The 21,195-nt window shown below is 45.4% G+C and overlaps 1 protein-coding gene across 1 annotated transcript in view; it reads right to left on the minus strand.

The window, feature by feature from the left end:
* The window catches only part of LOC138666783 (zinc finger protein 585A-like), a 77,121-nt gene extending 56,311 nt beyond the window's left edge, over nucleotides 1-20,810 (minus strand). The window contains exons 1-4 of the mRNA XM_069754956.1: nucleotides 20,753-20,810; nucleotides 20,323-20,468; nucleotides 8,230-8,418; nucleotides 8,023-8,149 (exon numbers count right to left, since the gene is read on the minus strand). Coding sequence (XP_069611057.1) covers nucleotides 8,023-8,149; nucleotides 8,230-8,418; nucleotides 20,323-20,400 — 394 coding nt within the window. The 5' untranslated portion in view covers nucleotides 20,401-20,468; nucleotides 20,753-20,810. The remainder of the gene's footprint in view (nucleotides 1-8,022; nucleotides 8,150-8,229; nucleotides 8,419-20,322; nucleotides 20,469-20,752) is intronic.
* Between the last annotated feature and the right edge of the window lie 385 nt (nucleotides 20,811-21,195).

Consider the following 21,195-nt stretch of genomic DNA (forward strand, 5'->3'; position numbering starts at 1 on the left):
GATAAAATGGATCCTAAAATGTGTTGGGCAATTTCTCCTGAGTACACCAATACCTCACATGTGGAGGTAAACCACTGTTTGGGCACATGGTAAGGCTCGGAAGGGAAGGAGCGCCATTTGACTTTTTGAATGAAAAATTATTTCCATCGTTAGCGGACACCATGTCGCGTTTGGATAGCTCCTGTGTGCCTAAACATTGGCGCTCCCCCACAAGTGACCCCATTTTGGAAACTAGACCCCCCAAGGAACTAATTTAGATGCCTAGTGAGCACTTTAAACCCTCAGGTGCTTCACAAATTGATCTGTAAAAATGAAAAAGTACTTTTTTTTCACAAAAAAATTCTTTTCGCCTCAATTTTTTCATTTTCACATGGGCAGTAGGATAAAATGGATCATAAAATTTGTTGGGCAATTTCTCCTGAGTACGCCGATACCTCATATGTGGGGGTAAACCACTGTTTGGGCACTCGGCAGGGCTCGGAAGAGAAGGCGCGCCATTTGACTTTTTGAATGGAAAATTAGCTCCAATTGTTAGCGGACACCATGTCGCGTTTGGAGAGCCCCTGTGTGCCTAAACATTGGAGCTCCCGCACAAGTGACCCCATTTTGGAAACTAGACCCCCCAAGGAACTTATCTAGATGCATATTGAGCACTTTAAACCCCCAGGTGCTTCACAGAAGTTTATAACGCAGAGCCATGAAAATAAAAAATAATTTTTCTTTCCTCAAAAATGATTTTTTAGCCTGGAATTTCCTATTTTGCCAAGGATAATAGGAGAAATTGGACCCCAAATATTGTTGTCCAGTTTGTCCTGAGTACGCTGATACCCCATATGTGGGGGTAAACCACTGTTTGGGCGCACGGCAGGGCTCGGAAGGGATGGCACGCCATTTGGCTTTTTAAATGGAAAATTAGCTCCAATCATTAGCGGACACCATGTCACGTTTGGAGAGCCCCTGTGTGCCTAAACATTGGAGATCCCCCAGAAATGACACCATTTTAGAAACTAGACCCCCAAAGGAACTAATCTAGATGTGTGGTGAGGACTTTGAACCCCCAAGTGCTTCACAGAAGTTTATAACGCAGAGCCATGAAAAAAAAAAAAAAATTATTTTCTCAAAAATGATCTTTTAGCCTGCAATTTTTTATTTTCCCAAGGGTAACAGGAGAAATTTGACCCCAAAAGTTGTTGTCCAGTTTCTCCTGAGTACGCTGATACCCCATATGTGGGGGTAAATCACTGTTTGGGCACATGCCGGGGCTCGGAAGTGAAGTAGTGACGTTTTGAAATGCAGACTTTGATGGAATGCTCTGTGGGCGTCACGTTGCGTTTGCAGAGCCCCTGATGTGGCTTAACAGTAGAAACCCCCCACAAGTGACCCCATTTTGGAAACTAGACCCCCAAAGGAACTTATCTAGATGTGTGGTGAGCACTTTGAACCCCCAAGTGCTTCATAGAAGTTTATAATGCAGAGCCGTGAAAATAATAAATACGTTTTCTTTCCTCAAAAATAATTATTTAGCCCAGAGTTTTTTAATTTTCCCAAGGGTAACAGGAGAAATTTGACCCCAATATTTGTTGTCCAGTTTCTCCTGAGTACGGTGATACCCCATATGTGGGGGTAAACTACTGTTTGGGCACATGCCGGGGCTTGGAATTGAAGTAGTGACGTTTTGAAATGCAGACTTTGATGGAATGCTCTGCGGGCGTCACGTTGCGTTTGCAGAGCCCCTGATGTGCCTAAACAGTAGAAACCCCTCACAAGTGACCCCATTTTGGAAACTAGACCCTGAAAGGAACTTATCTAGATGTGTGGTGAGCACTTTGAACCCCCAAGTGCTTCATAGAAGTTTATAATGCAGAGCCGTGAAAATAATAAATACGTTTTCTTTCCTCAAAAATAATTATTTAGCCCAGAATTTTTTATTTTCCCAAGGGTTACAGGAGAAATTGGACCCCAAAAGTTGTTGTCCAGTTTCTCCTGAGTACGCTGATACCCCATATGTGGGGGTAAACCACTGTTTGGGCACACGTCGGGGCTCAGAAGGGAAGTAGTGACTTTTGAAATGCAGACTTTGATGGAATGGTCTGCGGGCGTCACGTTGCGTTTGCAGAGCCCCTGGTGTACCTAAACAGTAGAAACCCCCCACAAGTGACCCCATTTTGGAAACTAGACCCCCCAAGGAACTTATCTAGATATGTGGTGAGCACTTTGAACCCCCAAGTGCTTCACAGACGTTTACAACACAGAGCCGTGAAAATAAAAAATCATTTTTCTTTCCTCAAAAATTATGTTTTAGCAAGCATTTTTTTAGATTCACAAGGGTAACAGGAGAAATTGGACCCCAGTAATTGTTGCGCAGTTTGTCCTGAGTATGCTGGTACCCCATATGTGGGGGTAAACCACTGTTTGGGCGCACGTCGGGGCTCGGAAGTGAGGGAGCACCATTTGAATTTTTGAATACGAGATTGGCTGGAATCAATGGTGGCGCCATGTTGCGTTTGGAGACCCCTGATGTGCCTAAACAGTGGTAACCCCTCAATTCTAACTCCAACACTAACCCCAACACACCCCTAACCCTAATCCCAACTGTAGCCATAATCCTAATCACAACCCTAACCCCAACACACCCCTAACCACAACACTAATTCCAACCCTAACCCTAAGGCTATGTGCCCACGTTGCGGATTCGTGTGAGATATTTCCGCACCATTTTTGAAAAATCTGCGGGTAAAAGGCACTGTGTTTTACCTGCGGATTTTCCGCGGATTTCCAGTGTTTTTTGTGCGGATTTCACCTGCGGATTCCTATTGAGGAACAGGTGTAAAACGCTGCGGAATCCGCACAAAGAATTCACATGCTGCGGAAAATACAACGCAGCGTTCCCGCGCGGTATTTTCCGCATCACGGGCACAGCGGATTTGGTTTTTCATATGTTTACATGGTACTGTAAACCTGATGGAACACTGCTGCGAATCCGCAGCCAAATCCGCACCGTGTGCACATAGCCTAATTCTAAAGGTATGTGCACACGCTGCGGAAAACGCTGCGGATCCGCAGCAGTTTCCCATGAGTGTACAGTTCAATGTAAACCTATGGGAAACAAAAATCGCTGTACACATGCTGCGGAAAAACTGCACGGAAATGCAGCGGTTTACATTCCGCAGCATGTCACTTCTTTGTGCGGATTCCGCAGCGGTTTTACAACTGCTCCAATAGAAAATCGCAATTGTAAAACCGCAGTGAAATGCGCAGAAAAAAACGCGGTAAATCCGCCATAAATCCGCAGCGGTTTAGCACTGCGGATTTATCAAATCCGCAGCGGAAAAATCCGCAGAGGACCAGAATACGTGTGCACATTCCTAACCCTAACCCTAGCCCTAACCCTACCCCTAACCCTACCCCTACCCCTAACCCTAACCCTACCCCTACCCCTAACCCTAACCCTACCCCTACCCCTACCCCTAACCCTACCCCTACCCCTAACCCTACCCCTAACCCTAACCCTACCCCTAACCCTACCCCTAACCCTATTCTAACATTAGTGGAAAAAAAAAAATTTCTTTATTTTTTTATTGTCCCTACCTATGGGGGTGACAAAGGGGGGGGGTCATTTATTATTTTTTTTATTTTGATCACTGAGATAGATTATATCTCAGTGATCAAAATGCACTTTGGAACGAATCTGCCGGCCGGCAGATTCGGCGGGCGCACTGCACATGCGCCCGCCATTTTGGAAGATGGCGGCGCCCGGGAGAAGACGGACGGGACCACGGCTGGATCGGTAAGTATGATAGGGTGGGGGGGGACCACGGGGGGGGGGATCGGAGCACGGGGGGGGGGAATCGGAGCGCGGGAGGGGTGGAACGGAGCGCGGGGGGCGTGGAACGGAGCACGGGGGGGCTGGAACGGAGCACGGGGGGGTGGAACGGAGCACGGGGGGGGGTGGATCGGAGTGCAGGGGGGGTGATTGGAGCACGGGGGGGTGATTGGAGCACGGGGGGAGCGGACACGAGTACGGGGGGGAGCGGAGCACAGGGCGGAGGGGAGCCGGAGCAGTGTACCGGCCAGATCGGGGGGGGTGGGGGGGCGATCGGAGGGGTGGGGTGGGGGCACACTAGTATTTCCAGCCATGGCCGATGATATTTCAGCATCGGCCATGGCTGGATTGTAATATTTCACCCGTTATAATGGGTGAAATATTACAAATCGCTCTGATTGGCAGTTTCACTTTCAACAGCCAATCAGAGCGATCGTAGCCACGAGGGGGTGAAGCCACCCCCCCTGGGCTAAACTACCACTCCCCCTGTCCCTGCAGATCGGGTGAAATGGGAGTTAACCCTTTCACCCGATCTGCAGGGACGCGATCTTTCCATGACGCCGCATAGGCGTCATGGGTCGGATTGGCACCGACTTTCATGACGCCTACGTGGCGTCAAAGGTCGGGAAGGGGTTAACTTCATTTTAAGTTAATTTACCACCTGCGTAAGCGCTATTGAATGTTGTAATTCAATAATTACAATTTTAATCACCAGCAGCGTTAATTAGATAGCAATGAGCGTGCCGAGCGTTAGCTGGCTGGAAACAGCTAGTTTATTAACTATTTTGTGTAACATCTCTTTTATTTAAGGGCATAAAAATTCAAAGTTGAAGATTGCAAAATGTAAAAAATTTTCGCCATATTTCCGTTTTTTCATAAATAATCGCAAGTAATATTGAAGAAATGTTACCACTATCATGAAGTATAATATGTCAGGAAAAAACAATCTCAGAATCAGCGGGATTCGTTAAAGTGTTCTAGAGTTATAACCTCACAAAGTGACAGTGGTCAGAATTGTAAAATTTGGCCCGGTCATTAAGCTACAAATTGGCTCCGTCACTAAGGGGTTAATGAACAGGCGTGTACAAACTTTTGACTATACTTTATAACGGAAGCACTTAATTCTGTGCCTATTTAATATTCTACCCAGTTTTACCATTAATTGCCTTGAAATCTCAAATGTGTCTCAAAAAAGCAGTGAGCAGAAATGCACTAGAGATGCAATTAACCCCTTCATGACCCAGCCTATTTTGACCTTAAAGACCTTGCCGTTTTTTTGCAATTCTGACCAGTGTCCCTTTATGAGGTAATAGCTCTGGAACGCTTCAACGAATCCTAGCGGTTCTGAGATTGTTTTTTGTGACATATTGGACTTCATGTTAGTGGTAAGTTTAGGTCGATAATTTTTGTGTTTATTTGTGAAAAAAATGGAAATTTGGCAAAAATTTAGAAAATTTCGCAATTTTCAAATTTTGAATTTTTATTCTGTTAAACGAGAGTTATGTGACACAAAATATAACATTACCCACATGTCTACTTTACATCAGCACAATTTTGGAAACAAATTTTTTTTTTGCTAGGAAGTTGTAAGGGTTAAAAGTTGACCAGCGATTTCTCATTTTTACAGCAAAATTTACAAAACCATTTTTTTTAGGGACCACCTCACATTTGAAGTCAGTTTGAGGGGTCTATATGGCTGAAAATACCCAAAAGTGACACCATTCTAAAAACTGCACCCCTCAAGGTGCTCAAAACCACATTCAAGAAGTTTATTAACCCTTCAGGTGCTTCACAACAGCAGAAGCAACATGGAAGGAAAAAATGAACATTTAACTTTTTAGTCACAAAAATGATCTTTTAGCAACAATTTTTTTTTTTCCCAAGAGTAAAAAGAGAAACTGGACACCAAAAGTTATTGTACAATTTGTCCTGAGTACGCCGATATCCCATATGTGGGGGGGAACCACTGTTTGGGCCCACGACAGGGCTCGGAAGGGAAGGAGCGCCATTTGACTTTTTCAATGAAAAATTGGCTCCAATCTTTAGCGGACACCATGTCGCGTTTGGAGAGCCCCTGTGTGCCTAAACATTGGAGCTCCCCCACGTGACCCCATTTTGGAAACTAGACCCCCCAAGAAACTTATCTAGATGCATAGTGAGCACTTTGAAATCCCAGGTGCTTCACAAATTGATCCGTAACAATGAAAAAGTACTTTTTTTTTTTTTCACAAAAAATTTCTTTTAGCCTCAATTTGTTCATTTCCACATGGGCAACAAGATAAGATGGATCCTAAAATTTATTGGGCAATTTCTCCTGAGTACACTGATACCTCACATGTGGGGGTAAACCACTGTTTGGGCACACGGCAGGGCTCGGAAGGGAAGGAGCGCCATTTGACTTTTTGAATGAAAAATTAGCTCCAATCGTTAGCGGACACCATGTCGCGTTTGGAGAGCCCCTGTGTGCCTAAACATTTGAGCTCCCCCACATGTGACCCCATTTTGGAAACTAGACCTCCCATGGAACTAACCAAGATGTGCGGTGACCACTTTAAACCCCCAAGTGCTTCACAGAAGTTTATAACGCAGAGCCATGAAAATAAAAAATCATTTTTCTTTCCTCAAAAATTATTTTTTAGCCCGCAATTTTTTATTTTCACAAAAGTAACAGGAGAAATTGGACCCCAAAAGTTGTTGTCCAGTTTGTCCTGAGTACGCTGATACCCCATATGTGGGGGGAACCACTGTTTGGGCACACGTCAGGGCTCAGAAGGGAAGTAGTGACGTTTTGAAATGCAGACTTTGATGGAATGGTCTGCGGGCGTCACGTTGCATTTGCAGAGCCCCTGATGTGCCTAAACAGTAAAACCCCCCCACAAGTAACCCTATTTTGGAAACTAGACCCCCCAAGGAACTTATCTAGATATGTGGTGAGCACTTTGAACCCCTAAGTGCTTCACAGAAGTTTGTAACGCAGAGCCGTGAAAATAAAAAAATAATTTTTCTTTCCTCAAAAATGATGTTTTAGCAAGCAGTTTTTTATTTTCACAAGGGTAACAGGAGAAATTGGACCCCAATAGTTGTTGCCCAGTTTGTCCCGAGTATGCTGGTACCCCATATGTGGGGGTAAACCACTGTTTTGGCGCACGTCGGGGCTCGGAAGGGAGGGAGCACCATTTGACTTTTTGAACGCAAGATTGGCTGGAATCAATGGTGGCACCATGTTGCGTTTGGAGACCCCTGATGTGCCTAAACAGTAGAAACCCCTCAATTCTAACTCCAACACTAACCCCAACACACCCCTAACCCTAATCTCAACTCTAGCCATAATCCTAATCACAACCCTAACCCCAACACACCCCTAACCACAGCCCTAACCCCAACACTCCCCTAACCCTAATCCCAACCCTAACCATAATCCTAACCCTAATCCAAACCCTAACCCCAACACACCCCTAACCACAACCCTAACCCCAACACACCCCTAAACATAACCCTAACCACAAGCCTAAACTTAACCCTATTTCCAACCCTGGCCCTAATTCCAACCCTAACCCTAACGCTATGTGCCCATGTTGCGGATTCGTGTGAGATTTTTCCGCACCATTTTTTAAAAATCCGCGGGTAAAAGGCAGTGCGTTTTACCTGCGGATTTACCGTGGATTTCCAGTGTTTTTTGTGCAGATTTCACCTGCGGATTCCTATTGAGGAACAGGTGTAAAACGCTGCGGAATCCGCACAAAGAATTGACATGCTGCGGAAAATACAACACAGCGTTCCCGCGCGGTATTTTCCGCACCATGGGCACAGCGGATTTGGTTTTACATAGGTTTACATGGAACTGTAAAGCTGATGGAAAACTGCTACGAATTCGCAGCGGCCAATCCGCTGCGGATCCGCAGCCAAATCCGCTGCGGATCCGCAGCCAAATCCGCACCGTGTGCACATAGCCTAATTCTAAGGGTATGTGCACACGATGCGGAAAACGCTGCGGATCCACAACGCATCATGTGCACAAAACATGCGAAATTCATTCTAAATGATGGGATGCTTATTGTATGCGGGTTTTTTTGCGGTTAAAACGGGTAGGAATCGCTAATCTAAATAGTGATCTTGTGACTGCAGGCCACACCTAACATTTTGATGACAGTTTAGTAATCTACAAAAAAATCAAAAACAACACATCAAACTCCTATTACCTATTAATGATGTGAGGGGTTGGCAAGTCTTCATTATAACCTCCTGGTACAAATCCTTGTGTTCTTCTAAATACTCCCACTCTTCCACGGAAAAATGGACTGTGACATCTTGGCATCTTAAAAGAACCTGATACATACAATAATAGCCATCATTCAAACACCTAAGTGTTACTGTATAATAACCCCACGATACCCAGAAGAGCTCACCTCTCCAGACAGCAGTTCAATTATCTTGTTGGTGAGTTCAAGAATTGTCTTCTCCTGATTTCTTTCGTGCATATGTAGATGAAGCGGAGACTCGTTGATGGAGATTTGGCTTCCGCGCCATCCTCTCGATATACCTTGATGTCTGTTTCTTTTCTTCGGGTTACTGGACTTTTTCATAGGTCCATAGTCCTGAGATACAAGCACACACTGATCAGCGACACGTTAGGTAAATAACCGATTATCGCTACATGGGGTGGGATGTATGAGGCAGGAAGTTAACAGTCAATTCTTGAAATTTAAGAGATGGAAGCTTAAAAAAATAGGCAACCAAGATGTGAATGATTTTTGACATGGGAAAAATAGTGATGACTGGATTAGAGGAACTGCAAAAAAAACAGGTTGGCTGGAATGCTCCAGGTATGGAATGGTTAGTACTTACCAAAAGGGGTCCAAACAAGACAACTAGTGAAGCAGGAAGAGGGTCATAGCTGCCTAAGGATCATTGATCTGAGTGGTAAGCAAAACATGCCCTATCTGGTCCAACCCCACTGAAGAGATACTGTAGCACAAACTACTAAAGAAAAATGGTACTGGCTATGTTGAAAAGTTGTAAAAACAGACAATGGATAGGAACTTGCCACATATAGGGCTGTAAAGTTGCAAGCCAATAAGGATGCCCACTGCTGAAAATGCCTGCATTTTGAAAGTAATTATCAAAACTGGACCATAGAACAACAAATTGTCCTGGTCTGGTCATGTTTTTGTGTGACAGAATGCACTATAAAGTAAAGCAGGCGGGGGCAGTGTGATCATCTCTTGTGTATTCTGCTGTGATGCCTTAGGCCGGGTTCATATTGCGTTGGTGCAGTCCGTTCAACGCATGCGTTAAACGGACTGCACCAACGCTAGTGCCTTTTAAAGATCACATTATGCGATCGCGCAGATGCTCCACCTACGCTAGCGGTAAACCGCGTTTGAGGGTCCGTCGCAGAATGACGGCACATCACTAACGCATGCCGATTATGACATGCGTTAGCGATGCGCTACATAATGGCAGTCAAAGGGTGCGCTGAAGCATTCGTTACATTGCGTTAGTGCCACTGTGTAAAGGATGCCGTCAGCGCATTGCCATTGATGCAATGTGAACCCTGCCTTATATCCTGACCAATCATGTGGATCGACACCTTCCACCTACGTTATTTGAGAAGCAGATCAAGTACACCCCAAGGTAATAGTGGTTTAGGAATGGTTTAAACAATTTAAAAAATGGTTTAAAAGGGAGCCTGTCATGTCATTCATGCTGCCCAAACCAAAGGCATTATTGCAGTCAGGCATATTTTTCTCAAACACTCAGACGTTCAGAAAACATATTCTAGCCTTGTTCTGATCGGGGATGAGATTGGTCTGGCTTCTCCCCTGGCTGACCCTTCCCAGAGCCACTGTAGGCGGTTTTTCAGATCGCTTCCATAGCGAGAGGCTGGTCAAATACCTGTAGTGATGCTGGGAAGAGCCGGTCAGGGGCAGAGCTCAGATCTCAGAGCTCAGATCTTTAAAAAATATACCAGGCTGCAGTCATACAACTACAGTAGGTTCCGATTCAAGCTGTCCGAGGTTTGGGCAGGATGAATCAGATTACAGGTTTCCTTTAAGATGTTGATTTAGCCTCCAGATCTCAATGTGACGTAGCAGATATGCTGTAAAAAATGTGATCCATAGATGGGCCCACATCACAACATATAAGACTTAAAAAATCTGTTACTAATGTCTAGGTGCAAGATACCTCAAGAGACATTCAGAGGTCTAGAGAAGATCATGCATCAATGGTCCGAATCTGTTATAGTGACACTATGGTCGTTTGGCTGGAGAGACTAACAGCATAATAACATAATACAGTACCAAAAAATATCTCATCTACATGTTGTTGACATTTTGGGTGGAAATTGACCTATGGTGGGGATTTAAGTAGCTGCAGGGTGTCAATTCTTTTTGTGCAGATTTCACCCTTTGCAATAGAAAGTGTAAGGCCAGCAGCAAACGCTCAACAAAATCTGAATTTAACAAGCCAAGATATTGCTGCAAAGAAATTTGCAATGTATGAACACAACCTTAAAAGGTTTGAACCAAGGTAATAAAATATCCCCTATCAATAAGCTATAACTTATTGACCTGCTGCGTGTCTAAGCAGTGGGACTTACAGCGATCCCATGAATGTGGCTCCTCCTGCCTGTATGGAGTGGAGGTCAAGCATGGACATCTCCTTTCCATTCATTCTCTGTGGGACTGCAGGAGATAGCAGATTGCTGAAATTTGTTTTCCATAAAAAATAGAAACTAAGCAGTGGTCTCAGCCGGGTACTGGATATCTGCCACTATTCGCATGAAGAGGAGTGAGTCTGCTGTACGCGACTGCTCGAGCAATGTTGGCGCCAGTTCTCCCGGGGTCTCGTATTATGTTATGTCAATCGAGCCCTGCAACCCATCAGCGGCAGCTTCACTCTCACTTCCTTTGGACGTAACGGACAACTTGGAGGAAGTCAGAGCAGCTGCTCTCCCTTCTTCTGGACTACGGTTTAGTCCACAGGAACGGAGTGTGAAGTGGCCGCTGATTGGCTGCATCCTCCAACTCCGCAGCAGTGGTGACTACTGAGCATGTGCATAAAGTGCAGCACAGATTCATCAACTAAAAGCTGAGCTCGGGGACAGAACAGTTATTTATACATTTTATAACTTTCCCAAGTTGTTAGGAAAAAATTTACAGCACATCCTGCATTGTACTACTGAACCCAATTTATTATATATTTTAGGAGTCTGAGTCGGTCCATTTTATACTGGCTCCAACAAATGGACACCGACTCCACAGTCCTGACTGGGTCATGTCGACCATGTAAATTTTTCTTTTGTATGCACCATATTTTCTTTTCAAAAATAAAAAGAAAAATCCAGTCCTGTTGAGCCAGACTCCAATTTTTTCTATTTTCCTTGATGTGAAGCGAGGGCGAGGCCGGTGTCTGAGCCCCAGGTGGATGAGCATAGAGCAACTGGGTGAGCTAGAATCAAGTTTCTATAATTGTACTACTGTACCCAACTTATTATATATTTTAGGAATCTGAGTCGTTCCATTTTATACTGGCTCCACTAAAATGGACACAGACTCTCACTACACAGCCCTGCTTTCAACTATATCGGCATCCTAAATGCCAACACAGTTCAAAGCAACGATGGAGGAAGTAGCACCAGTTGACGCTCCCGCTCACATTGTTCCCATTCTTGTGTCTGACATTTCAGCGCAGCATGAGCAAAGACGTCATTACACCGCGCTGGCTTTATCGAGATGTGCAGAGGATCTTTAGACACCATAAATAGACTGGAGCAGTGGGGGAACAAGCAGAAATGAGTATTTATTTTTTTATGTGGGGACTATTATAGTCTATGAAGAACTACGTGGTGGCCATTATAGTCTATGGAGAACTAGGTGGTGGCCATTATAGTCTATGAAGAACTACGGGGTGGTCATTATAGTCTATGGAGCTCAAGGTGGTGGCCACCATTATAGTCTATGGGGCACTAGGTGATGGCCATTATAGTGTATGGATATCAAGGTGGTGGTCATTATAGTGTATGCAGCTCTAGGTGGGGCCATTATAGTGTCTTGAGCTCAAGTTGGTGGCCATTATACTGTATGGAGCACTAGGTGCTGGCCATTATACTGTATGAAGCATCATGTGGGGCCATTATAGTGTATGGAGCACGAGTTGGTGCCATTATACAGTACGAAGCACTATGTGGGGCCATGATACAGTATAAAGCATCATGTGGGGTCATTATAGTGTATGGAGCACTATGTGTGGCCATTATACAGTATGGAGCACTATGTGGGGCCATGATACAGTATGGAGCACTATGTGGGGCCATGATACAGTATGAAGCATCATGTAGGACCATGATACAGTATGAAGCATCATGTGTGGCCATTATACATTACGAAGCAGTATGTGGGGCCATGATACAATATGAAGCATCATGTGGGGCCATTATACAGTATGAAGCATTATGTGGGGTCATTATAGTGTATGGAGCACTATGTGGAACCATGATACAGTATGAAGCATCATGTGGGACCATGATACAGTATGAAGCATCATGTGGGACCATGATACAGTATGAAGCATCATGTGGGGCCATGAAAAACTTTTCCACCACATAAATGAAAAATAACCTATACATGTTTGACATCTGTGAACTTGTAACAACCTGGAGAATCTTTTTCCTGTTTTCCCCTACACGATATGGTAAAATCAAAAGTGTTGTTGAAAAGTACAATGCACCCTGCAAAAAAACAAGCCCTCACATGGCCACATTGACTGAAAATAAAAAAAAGTTATGGCTCTGGGAAGAAGGGGAGCAAACAACAGAAACGCAAAAATGGAAAACCCCTACATCGTGAAGGGTTTAGGCCATGTTCACACTTTGCGGTTTTTACCGCGGAACCGCGGCGATTTTGCAGCTGCGGGTCCGCTGCAGTTTCCATTGCGTTTACAGTAACATGTAAACCCTATGGAAACCGCAAACCGCTGTGCACATGCTGCGGGAAAAACCGTGCGGGAACTCAGCGGTTTACAACCCGCAGCATGTCACTTCTTTGTGCAGAATCGCGGCGGTTCTGCACCCATAGGAATGCATTGATCCGCTTACTTCCCGCATGGGGCTGTGCTGCTCTAAAACTCACTACAGAATTATTGGCAGAGATCGCTTTGGGAACATCTGATCTCTCCAGGAGTGATAGCAGTACATTGGATGGGTACACCGATAATGGACGTGTGATGAAGAGGAAAGATTCTGCTCTGAAGATAGTAGATGCAGTAAAGCTTTATTTTATCTTATACAAGAGTGGAAATTTATTTTTGGTAGAATTGCGCAAATTTTATATATCAGGAATTTACAGCTGTGACCACTGTCATATAAGTTTATTAAATGACAGGTTTTATGTTAGGCCTCTTTCACACGTCCAGATAATTCCGGTACCGGAGAAATCGGTACCGGAGTTATCCGTGTCCGTGTGCTCACGTGGCAAATCAGTGACTGAGGACCACACGGACCGTGCAGGAGACAGCGCTGCAGTTAAGCGCTGTCCCCTGCTTTTGGTGCTGAAGCCGGCATTCATTCCTTCTCCCCAGCAGCGTTCGCTGGAGAGAAGGAATGAAAAATCAAGGTTTTTTTATTTTTGTGTTAAAAATAAAGTTTGTGGGTCCCCTCCTGCCTCCCATCCCCTGTGCGCCCGCCCGCTTGCCGAGAAACACCGGATTACGTACCGGTAATGCTCTTTTATAGAGCCACGACAGCACCCACTGAGAGAGGGGATCCGCCCCTAGGAACAGGAAACCCTACGGAGAGATAAAAGGGGCGGTCCCCCTCGCTCCCACAGTTTTGGGTTACAGAGATTGCGAGGAACCGCCCACCAGTTTTAGTAGACAATTCTTTATCATCATTCATTATAATTTAACTATGTATAAGTACAAGAATCCACCACCCTTAACAGTGCTCATATGTACACTAATATATGTAAATGGGAGGGAAGTGAAGTGGTGCTGTCGTGGCTCTATAAAAGAGCATTACCGGTAATCCGGTGTTTTCTCTTCGCCACGACAGCACCCACTGAGAGACTTTCAGAGATAGTTATTTGGGGGGGATTATCGTATTAAGGACTGATCTACCGAAACACAAGTCAGTGGAGGCAGATAGATCTAATCTATAGTGACTATAGAAGGTAGAAGGAGAGGACCAGGTTGCGGCCTTACATATGAGTTCTATAGGAACCTCTGCTCGTTCAGCCCAGGATGATGCTATCGCCCGGGTGGAATGTGCCTTCACAGTCTCAGGTGGATTCTCCCCTTTAGATGAATAGGCCAGGTATATCGCCTCCCGAATCCATCGGGATAGTGTGCCTTTTGTAACACCAGATCCTTTCCTTTGACCCTGGAAGGAAACAAAGAGAGCCCTGCTCTTCCTCCAGGCGCTAGTCCTATCCAGATAAGTTATTATAGCCCTTCTCACATCTAAAGTATGGTACTTCTCTTCCTCCTGGTCTGTAGGATTATTATAGAAAGAAGGAAGAAGGATCTCTTGAGATCTATGGAATTTTATACACATTTTAGGTAGGTAGGAAGGGTCTGTTTTCAGGACAATTCTATCAGGAAATATTGACATAAAGGGAGGATCTACTGATAGCGCCTGTATGTCACCTACTCTTCTTGCCGATACTAACGCGACAAGAAGAACGGTCTTAAGTGAAATATATTTAATGTGAGCTAAATCTAGAGGATCAAATGGATGACCTGTTAAGGCTTCCAGGACCAGATTAATATCCCAAGGAGGCATCTGCGGAATCTGAACTGGCTCTGATCTCTGGCAAGCTGAAATAAATCTAGCTATCCATCTATTACCCGCAACATTGTGACTATACAAGGCCCCTAGAGCAGAAACTTGTACTTTCAGAGTATTAACTGAAAGGCCTAGGTCACGTCCTTTTTGAAGAAATTCTAGAATAGTGGAGACGGGAATTTCACTAGATAACGCCGATGGATAGAGATTTAGAAATTTCTTCCACACTCTCACATATATGTCAGTAGTGGATCTTTTTCTACTTGTTAACAAGGTATTAATTACACTATCGGAGAAGCCTCTTAGTTTTAACAGCTGCCTCTCAAATTCCAGGCTGTCAACCTTAGTCCCTTCACATGAGGGTGGTTGAAGGGCCCCTGGGAAAGAAGATCCTGATCCTCCGGGAGGATCCACGGATCCGAGATGGACATGGCTCTGAGCAGGGAAAACCATGGTCTTTTTGGCCAAAATGGGGCAATCAGGATTATATTTGCCCGGTCCTCCCTTATCTTCCTGATTACTGTTGGTAGAAGAATCAGAGGAGGAAAAGCGTATGCTTTCTGAAATGTCCAAGGAGTCTGAAGGGCATCGAGAATGTCGGGATTGTCGGCCCGGAACATTGAAGTGAGTCTTTTTAGTTGTCGGTTTTGTCTTGTGGCGAAGAGATCTATCTCGGGTGTACCCCATTTCATAGTTATCATTTTGAAAATTTGATGATTTAGGACCCACTCTCCTTGGTGGAGGGTATGACGACTGAGGAAGTCTGCTCTTGAGTTGTCCACTCCTCTGACATGTAGCGCTGACAGGGACAGAAGATGTTCTTCGGCTATGGTTAGAATGTCTTCGGTTATAGACATGAGCGTTCCTGATCTTGTTCCTCCTTGATGATTGATATAGGCGACTGATGTCATGTTGTCGGACAGAATTCTGGTATGTGTCCCGTGTAGCTGCGGAAGGAATTCACATAGAGCATGATAGATAGCTTTTAGCTCTCTTATATTAGAAGAGTCGTCTGACTCCGTGACTGACCATAATCCTTGGACTAAATGGTCTTTTAAATGTGCACCCCAGCCAGTAGGACTGGCATCAGTATATATTATATTTGAGGGTTTAACTACCCAGGGAACTCCACTGACCAGGTTTTTTGGATCTAGCCACCATATCAGAGATTGGATTACATTATTAGAAAGGGAAATTTTAATATTTAAATGACCATGAGATTTTTCTTCTTCATGTAAAATTGCATACTGTAAATGCCTCGAGTGAAATTGGGCCCATGGAACCGCTGGGATACATGACGTGAAGGAGCCAAGAAGGGACATGCCTTCTCTCAAAGAAATTAGGGGTTTATCTATTACCGACTGAACTTTATTCCTGACCGTTATCTGTTTATTTTCCGGAAGGAAACATTTCTGGCTTGTAGAATCTAATATAATCCCTAGGAAAATTTGCCGAGTTGTTGGGATAAGTCTAGATTTTTCCCAGTTTATTATCCAACCCAATCTTTGCAGAGATGCTATCATATCACACAACCGTTGTTGACATTGCGAAGGAGAATTTCCTACTACTAAGATGTCATCTAAGTAGGGAATTACGAGAGTGTCTTTTAGTCTTAGATATGACATTACCTCCGCCATTAGTTTAGTGAATACTCTTGGGGCTATAGATAGCCCAAAAGGCATTGCAGTATACTGAAAGTGTCGGACACACCCATTCAATACAATCGCTACCCGTAGATATTGTTGATGCTCTGCATAAATAGGTAGATGGTAATACGCATCTTTAAGGTCGAGAACTGTCATAAAGCAATAGGGAAACAGGAGTTTAATGGTGGACCGGATAGATTCCATCTTAAAGGTTTGATTTTCTAGGTAGATGTTTAATTTTTTAAGATTAATAATAGTTCTGAATGTTCCATCTGGTTTTGGAATCAAAAATAACGGGGAATAGAATCCCTTTCCCTCCTGTAGGAATGGAACCTCCACCAAGACTCCCTTAGCTAGGAGATTTATTACCTCCTGCTCCAATGCCTCTTGTTGTAACTGAGACTTTAATGAAGTCAATAGAAATGAGTCCGGAGGGACTCGGGAAAATTTTAATTGTAACCCAGAGGCAATAAGGTTATTTGCCCAAATATTTGCTGTTATGGCCCGCCATTCATTAGCGAAGGAGGACAATCTGCCTCCCACAGGTAGATCTGTCCTAACGGGGTTTTTCTTCAAACTTGAAAGGGCGCTTCCCAAAGAACGCACCCTTTTGTTTTCTGTCTCTTGTGGCCCAGCGATCCTGGTTCTTAAACTCCTTCCTTTTATTAAATGCGGCCTTTCGGAACGCTCTCCTATAAAATGGAACGTAATTATTACTATTTGGAAAGCCTTTCTTCCTTTCCCCTGCTTTAGTTAAGATCTCATCCAGTTTGGTACCAAACAGGTACTCATCCTGACATGGGAGGCTGCATAACTTAGACTTGGTCTGAGGGTCACCTTTCCAGCCCTTAAGCCATAGGGCCCTACGTGCTGCATTCGTTAATCCTGCCGACTTGGCTGCCAGGCGTATAGAGTCGGCAGATGAGTCCACTAGAAAGGCTGTGGCACCTCTAATTAGGGGTATAGAGGACAATAATTTCTCTCTCTCTCTCGAGAGAGAGAGAGAGAGAGAGAGAGAGAGAGAGAGAGAGACCTCCTTTCAGCCCTTCTTCCAAGTCACTCAGCCAAACAAGCATGGATCTTGCGGTGCATGTGGCTGAGATTGCCGGTTTAAAAGCCTCTGCAGAAGTCTCCCATGCTCTTTTAAGGAGCGAATCGGCTTTGCGATCTAGAGGATCTTGTAACGAGCCTGAATCCTCTACAGGCAGTAAGGATTTCTTTGATGTAGACGCCACAGCTGCGTCTACTTTTGGGGCTTTTGACCATGTTGTGAATTCTTCATCATTAAAGGGGTAGCGTCTCTTTGAGGATGGTGGTAACCCCCTCTGCCCCTGGCTTTCCCACTCTTTTTTGATCAAACTTTTTACTGCCGTTATTACCGGAAAAGAGGGTCTCTTCTTTTCGGATAGGCCAGCAAACATAATGTCTTGCTGTGTTTTAGGGACTTTAAGATCTTCTATGCCCATGGTATTGCAAACTGATCTCACCAGATTGTCAATGCTATCTGTGGGGAAGCACGTATCCTGATCCTCATCTGAGGATATCTCCTGCTGCGATCTATCTGAGTTTGCTTCCTCTAACTCAGACGGCTGATCGGATACAGGTGAAACGTATCCTCTTTTCTCCTTAATACGTGGCTCTCTGTCAACGCTTTGTAGGGCTCGTAATTCTTCCCTAATCATGGCTCTTATATCCTCTGATTTAACTGAGGCTTCCTCACGTAACGTTGATTTTATACATGAATCACATAGCCTTTTAGTGTAACTATCCGGAAGGGGCTGGATACATAACGCACACTGCTTGTGTTTCGCTTTTTCCTTCCTTTTTGCCTATTATAAAGGGAGAGGGACAATAATCAGACTAGTGGGGTAGATGCACACTCACCCAGAAGCTGACCGATCAGGTACCGGCTGAGGAGGAGACAGAGATGCCGGTGGCTTCCTTTTGGACGATCCGCTCTGCCTAGAGCGGCTGCTGCTGCTGGCATGGCTGCGAGGGGTGACGGTGGTAACCTCTAGAGAAGGTACCGCAGGCTCTCTTGCAGAATCCATTCTGGACGCCGGGATGCAGCGCCGGCGTCCTTTTCACATGGGGGCCGCCATGTTCTTCCTGTTGAACCCGGAAGTGCTAACCACTTCCGGGTCGCGGCCATGTTGGATACTCCGGCGCTGTTACCGGCTTCAGCGCCGGCGTCGTCTCACTCCTCCGCACCCCGGAAGCTTACCAGCACTTCCGGGGGCATGCACTGGGCTCCACACCGCACAGGCGTCCGCCGAGGACGGCGCGACGCTACCACCTGGTGCTTGCCCCGCAGACCGCCGGACATCTGCCGCGAACCGGCCCCCACGACCCGGTCTCGCGACGTCTGCCAGCAGAGGGGGGAAAACTGAATCAGCACCCCCGACGCTGCATCCAGTCCTGGAGCCCTCGCCGTCCTCACAGGTAAACTGCGCAAGCGGCGTCCAGGCTGGGAATCCTCTTCTCCGTGGATCTTCCCGTAGGAACAGGAAACCAAAACTGTGGGAGCGAGGGGGACCGCCCCTTTTATCTCTCCGTAGGGTTTCCTGTTCCTAGGGGCGGATCCCCTCTCTCAGTGGGTGCTGTCGTGGCGAAGAGAAAATACTCACCCAGCTCCTGCGATGTATGCTCTCAGCCCCGGCAGCAGGTCCCGTGTGAGCGGTCACGTGGTACCGCTCATTACAGTGATGAATATGCGCATATTCATCACTGTAATGAGCGGTACCATGTGACCGCTCACACAGGACCTACTGCCGGTGCTGAGAGCATACATCGCAGGAGCTGGGTGAGTGTTTCTCGGCAAGTGGGAGGTGACCCACAAACTTTATTTTTAAGAAAAAAAAATTGACTTTTCATCTCTTTTCTCCTGCGGGGAGAAGAGATGAATGCCGCCTTCAGCACCACACGCAGGGGGGATAGCGCTTACTGTAGCGCTGTCTCTCCTGTGGGCGGTACGTGCACATGGAGGAGAGTGCACACTGTTTTCCGTGTGCGGGACGTATTGCGGTACGTGTGGTGCCGGAGAAAAGCGGACATGTCTCCGTGTTCTGCACACGGACACAAGGTCCGTGAAAACACAGAGACATGTGCATAGACCCATTCATTTGAATGGGTCTATGTGTGTCAGTGTCTCCGGTACGTGAGAAAACGGTCAGTACACGTACCGGAGACACTGAAGCGTGAAATAGGCCTTACAACTACAACTTGTTTCAAAGGAAAGATAGAAAAGACACTATAAAAAACATAGATCAACATATGAAAAAAAATCATATGATATCTACAAAGGCAAGGGCTTATGTGCTCAAAAAAAATAAAGACAATGGCCAAGCAATCTGTAAAAAAATATATATACATTACTGCACAAAACTTTTAAGGAAGTGTGGAAAAAAATCTACACTTTGAGAAGTAGAAGAGTTAATAGCTTATTTTTAATCAATTATCAGAAGGTAAAGTGAAAGAACATAAGAGCACTGACTAGGATGTTGTGGAATTAGTCAGTGGCATTTCATCAGTCAATGAAAATGGCATTTCCCATTAGGGGTTGGTTGGGTTTTCCTGAATCCTTTTTACAATGTCTGTTGACAAGCCATCCTCTATAGACTAGCCATAAGGAGGTGGGGAACATTGCACATTGTTTTTTACCATCACGCTATTGTATATGTATAGGACCTATCATCTTCCTCTATTATTAAGAGTTATTTCCAAAAAGGCCTATCCTTAGGTTAGAACTTGCAGAGTTCCGAGGTCCGACCACTGGGGCCCCAAAGATCCGGAGATCGGGGCTGTGCAGGTGTGCATGAGACTGCTGGAAATCCGAACGCCGTACTTGGCAGTCCCAATAGACAATGAATGGTGTGGAGATCGCACGTGAGCACCTCTGCTATATTCAGGATGGGGCCGACCTCAGGATTCTTGTGGGTCCCTGTTATTGGGCCCCAGGCAATCCGTAAGTTATTCCTTATCCTACTGTAAAGGATACATTGCTTTTTCAGGAATAACCCCTTAATAGAGGTAAAAGTAACGTCATGCCACTGGATTCCCAAAGCCCTCACCTCTCCGGTCAGCAGGTAGATTATCTCCAGGGTGAGGTGCAGCACCCGCTCCGTTACATTAGTCTCGCCCTTGTCCATCCTCAGTACCCGATTCCGCACAGAACTGGAGGAGATCCCAATGGTTTGGGGTTCTGCACTTTCCCCTCCTGGTCATCACATACGGGAACAAAACAGCAGAAATCATAGTCGTTATCCACGGGGCACAGTCTACCATGTCATACTACAAACTCATCATTTAGCCACGAACTTGTCATTGTGTTGTGTCCCATTGTGGACAAGTAATGCCTACAGCGCCCCTACTGGCTACGGGCAGCAATGACACTGGAAATGTATTAAAATACAGCCTCGACACTCTGTATCATGCAACCTAGTGTAAACCGGGCAACCTGCTCCTATTCCACCATTTCAGAAGGATGCCCGGTTCATTCACCTGCCACTAGCACCGAAGATAAGCATCTGCCTCTTCTAACTCCTCACGACAGGAAGTTCTGAGGCCACTTCCGGTCCCTGTCACGTCCTCATGCGTTCCACTTCGTGCGTGTCACAGTCTGCTTGTGCGCTCACTTTCATCCCCCGCCGTATCCCCAGTCCTATGGTTCCGCCTGATTTATGGCCCCTGGGATTTTTCCACTGATCGAGCGATAAATCATTGCCGATAATATTTATACAGTAATTACAATCAGTAGGTGCTGGAGCTGGACGCCATTACCTCTTCTTACACCATTACAGATAGACCAGGACTATCACAAGTATTGTAGTGCAGCACGTAAGGTTTGCCTAGTGAAAACAAGTCACCAGTAGGATAGATGATAACATTGATCCCTGGGTGTCCGGCCACTGGGACTGGTCGACTCAACAGGACACTTTACACTT

The sequence above is a fragment of the Ranitomeya imitator genome, chromosome 2 (assembly GCF_032444005.1).
Source record: "Ranitomeya imitator isolate aRanImi1 chromosome 2, aRanImi1.pri, whole genome shotgun sequence".
In the NCBI taxonomy this organism is placed as follows: Eukaryota; Metazoa; Chordata; class Amphibia; order Anura; family Dendrobatidae; genus Ranitomeya; species Ranitomeya imitator.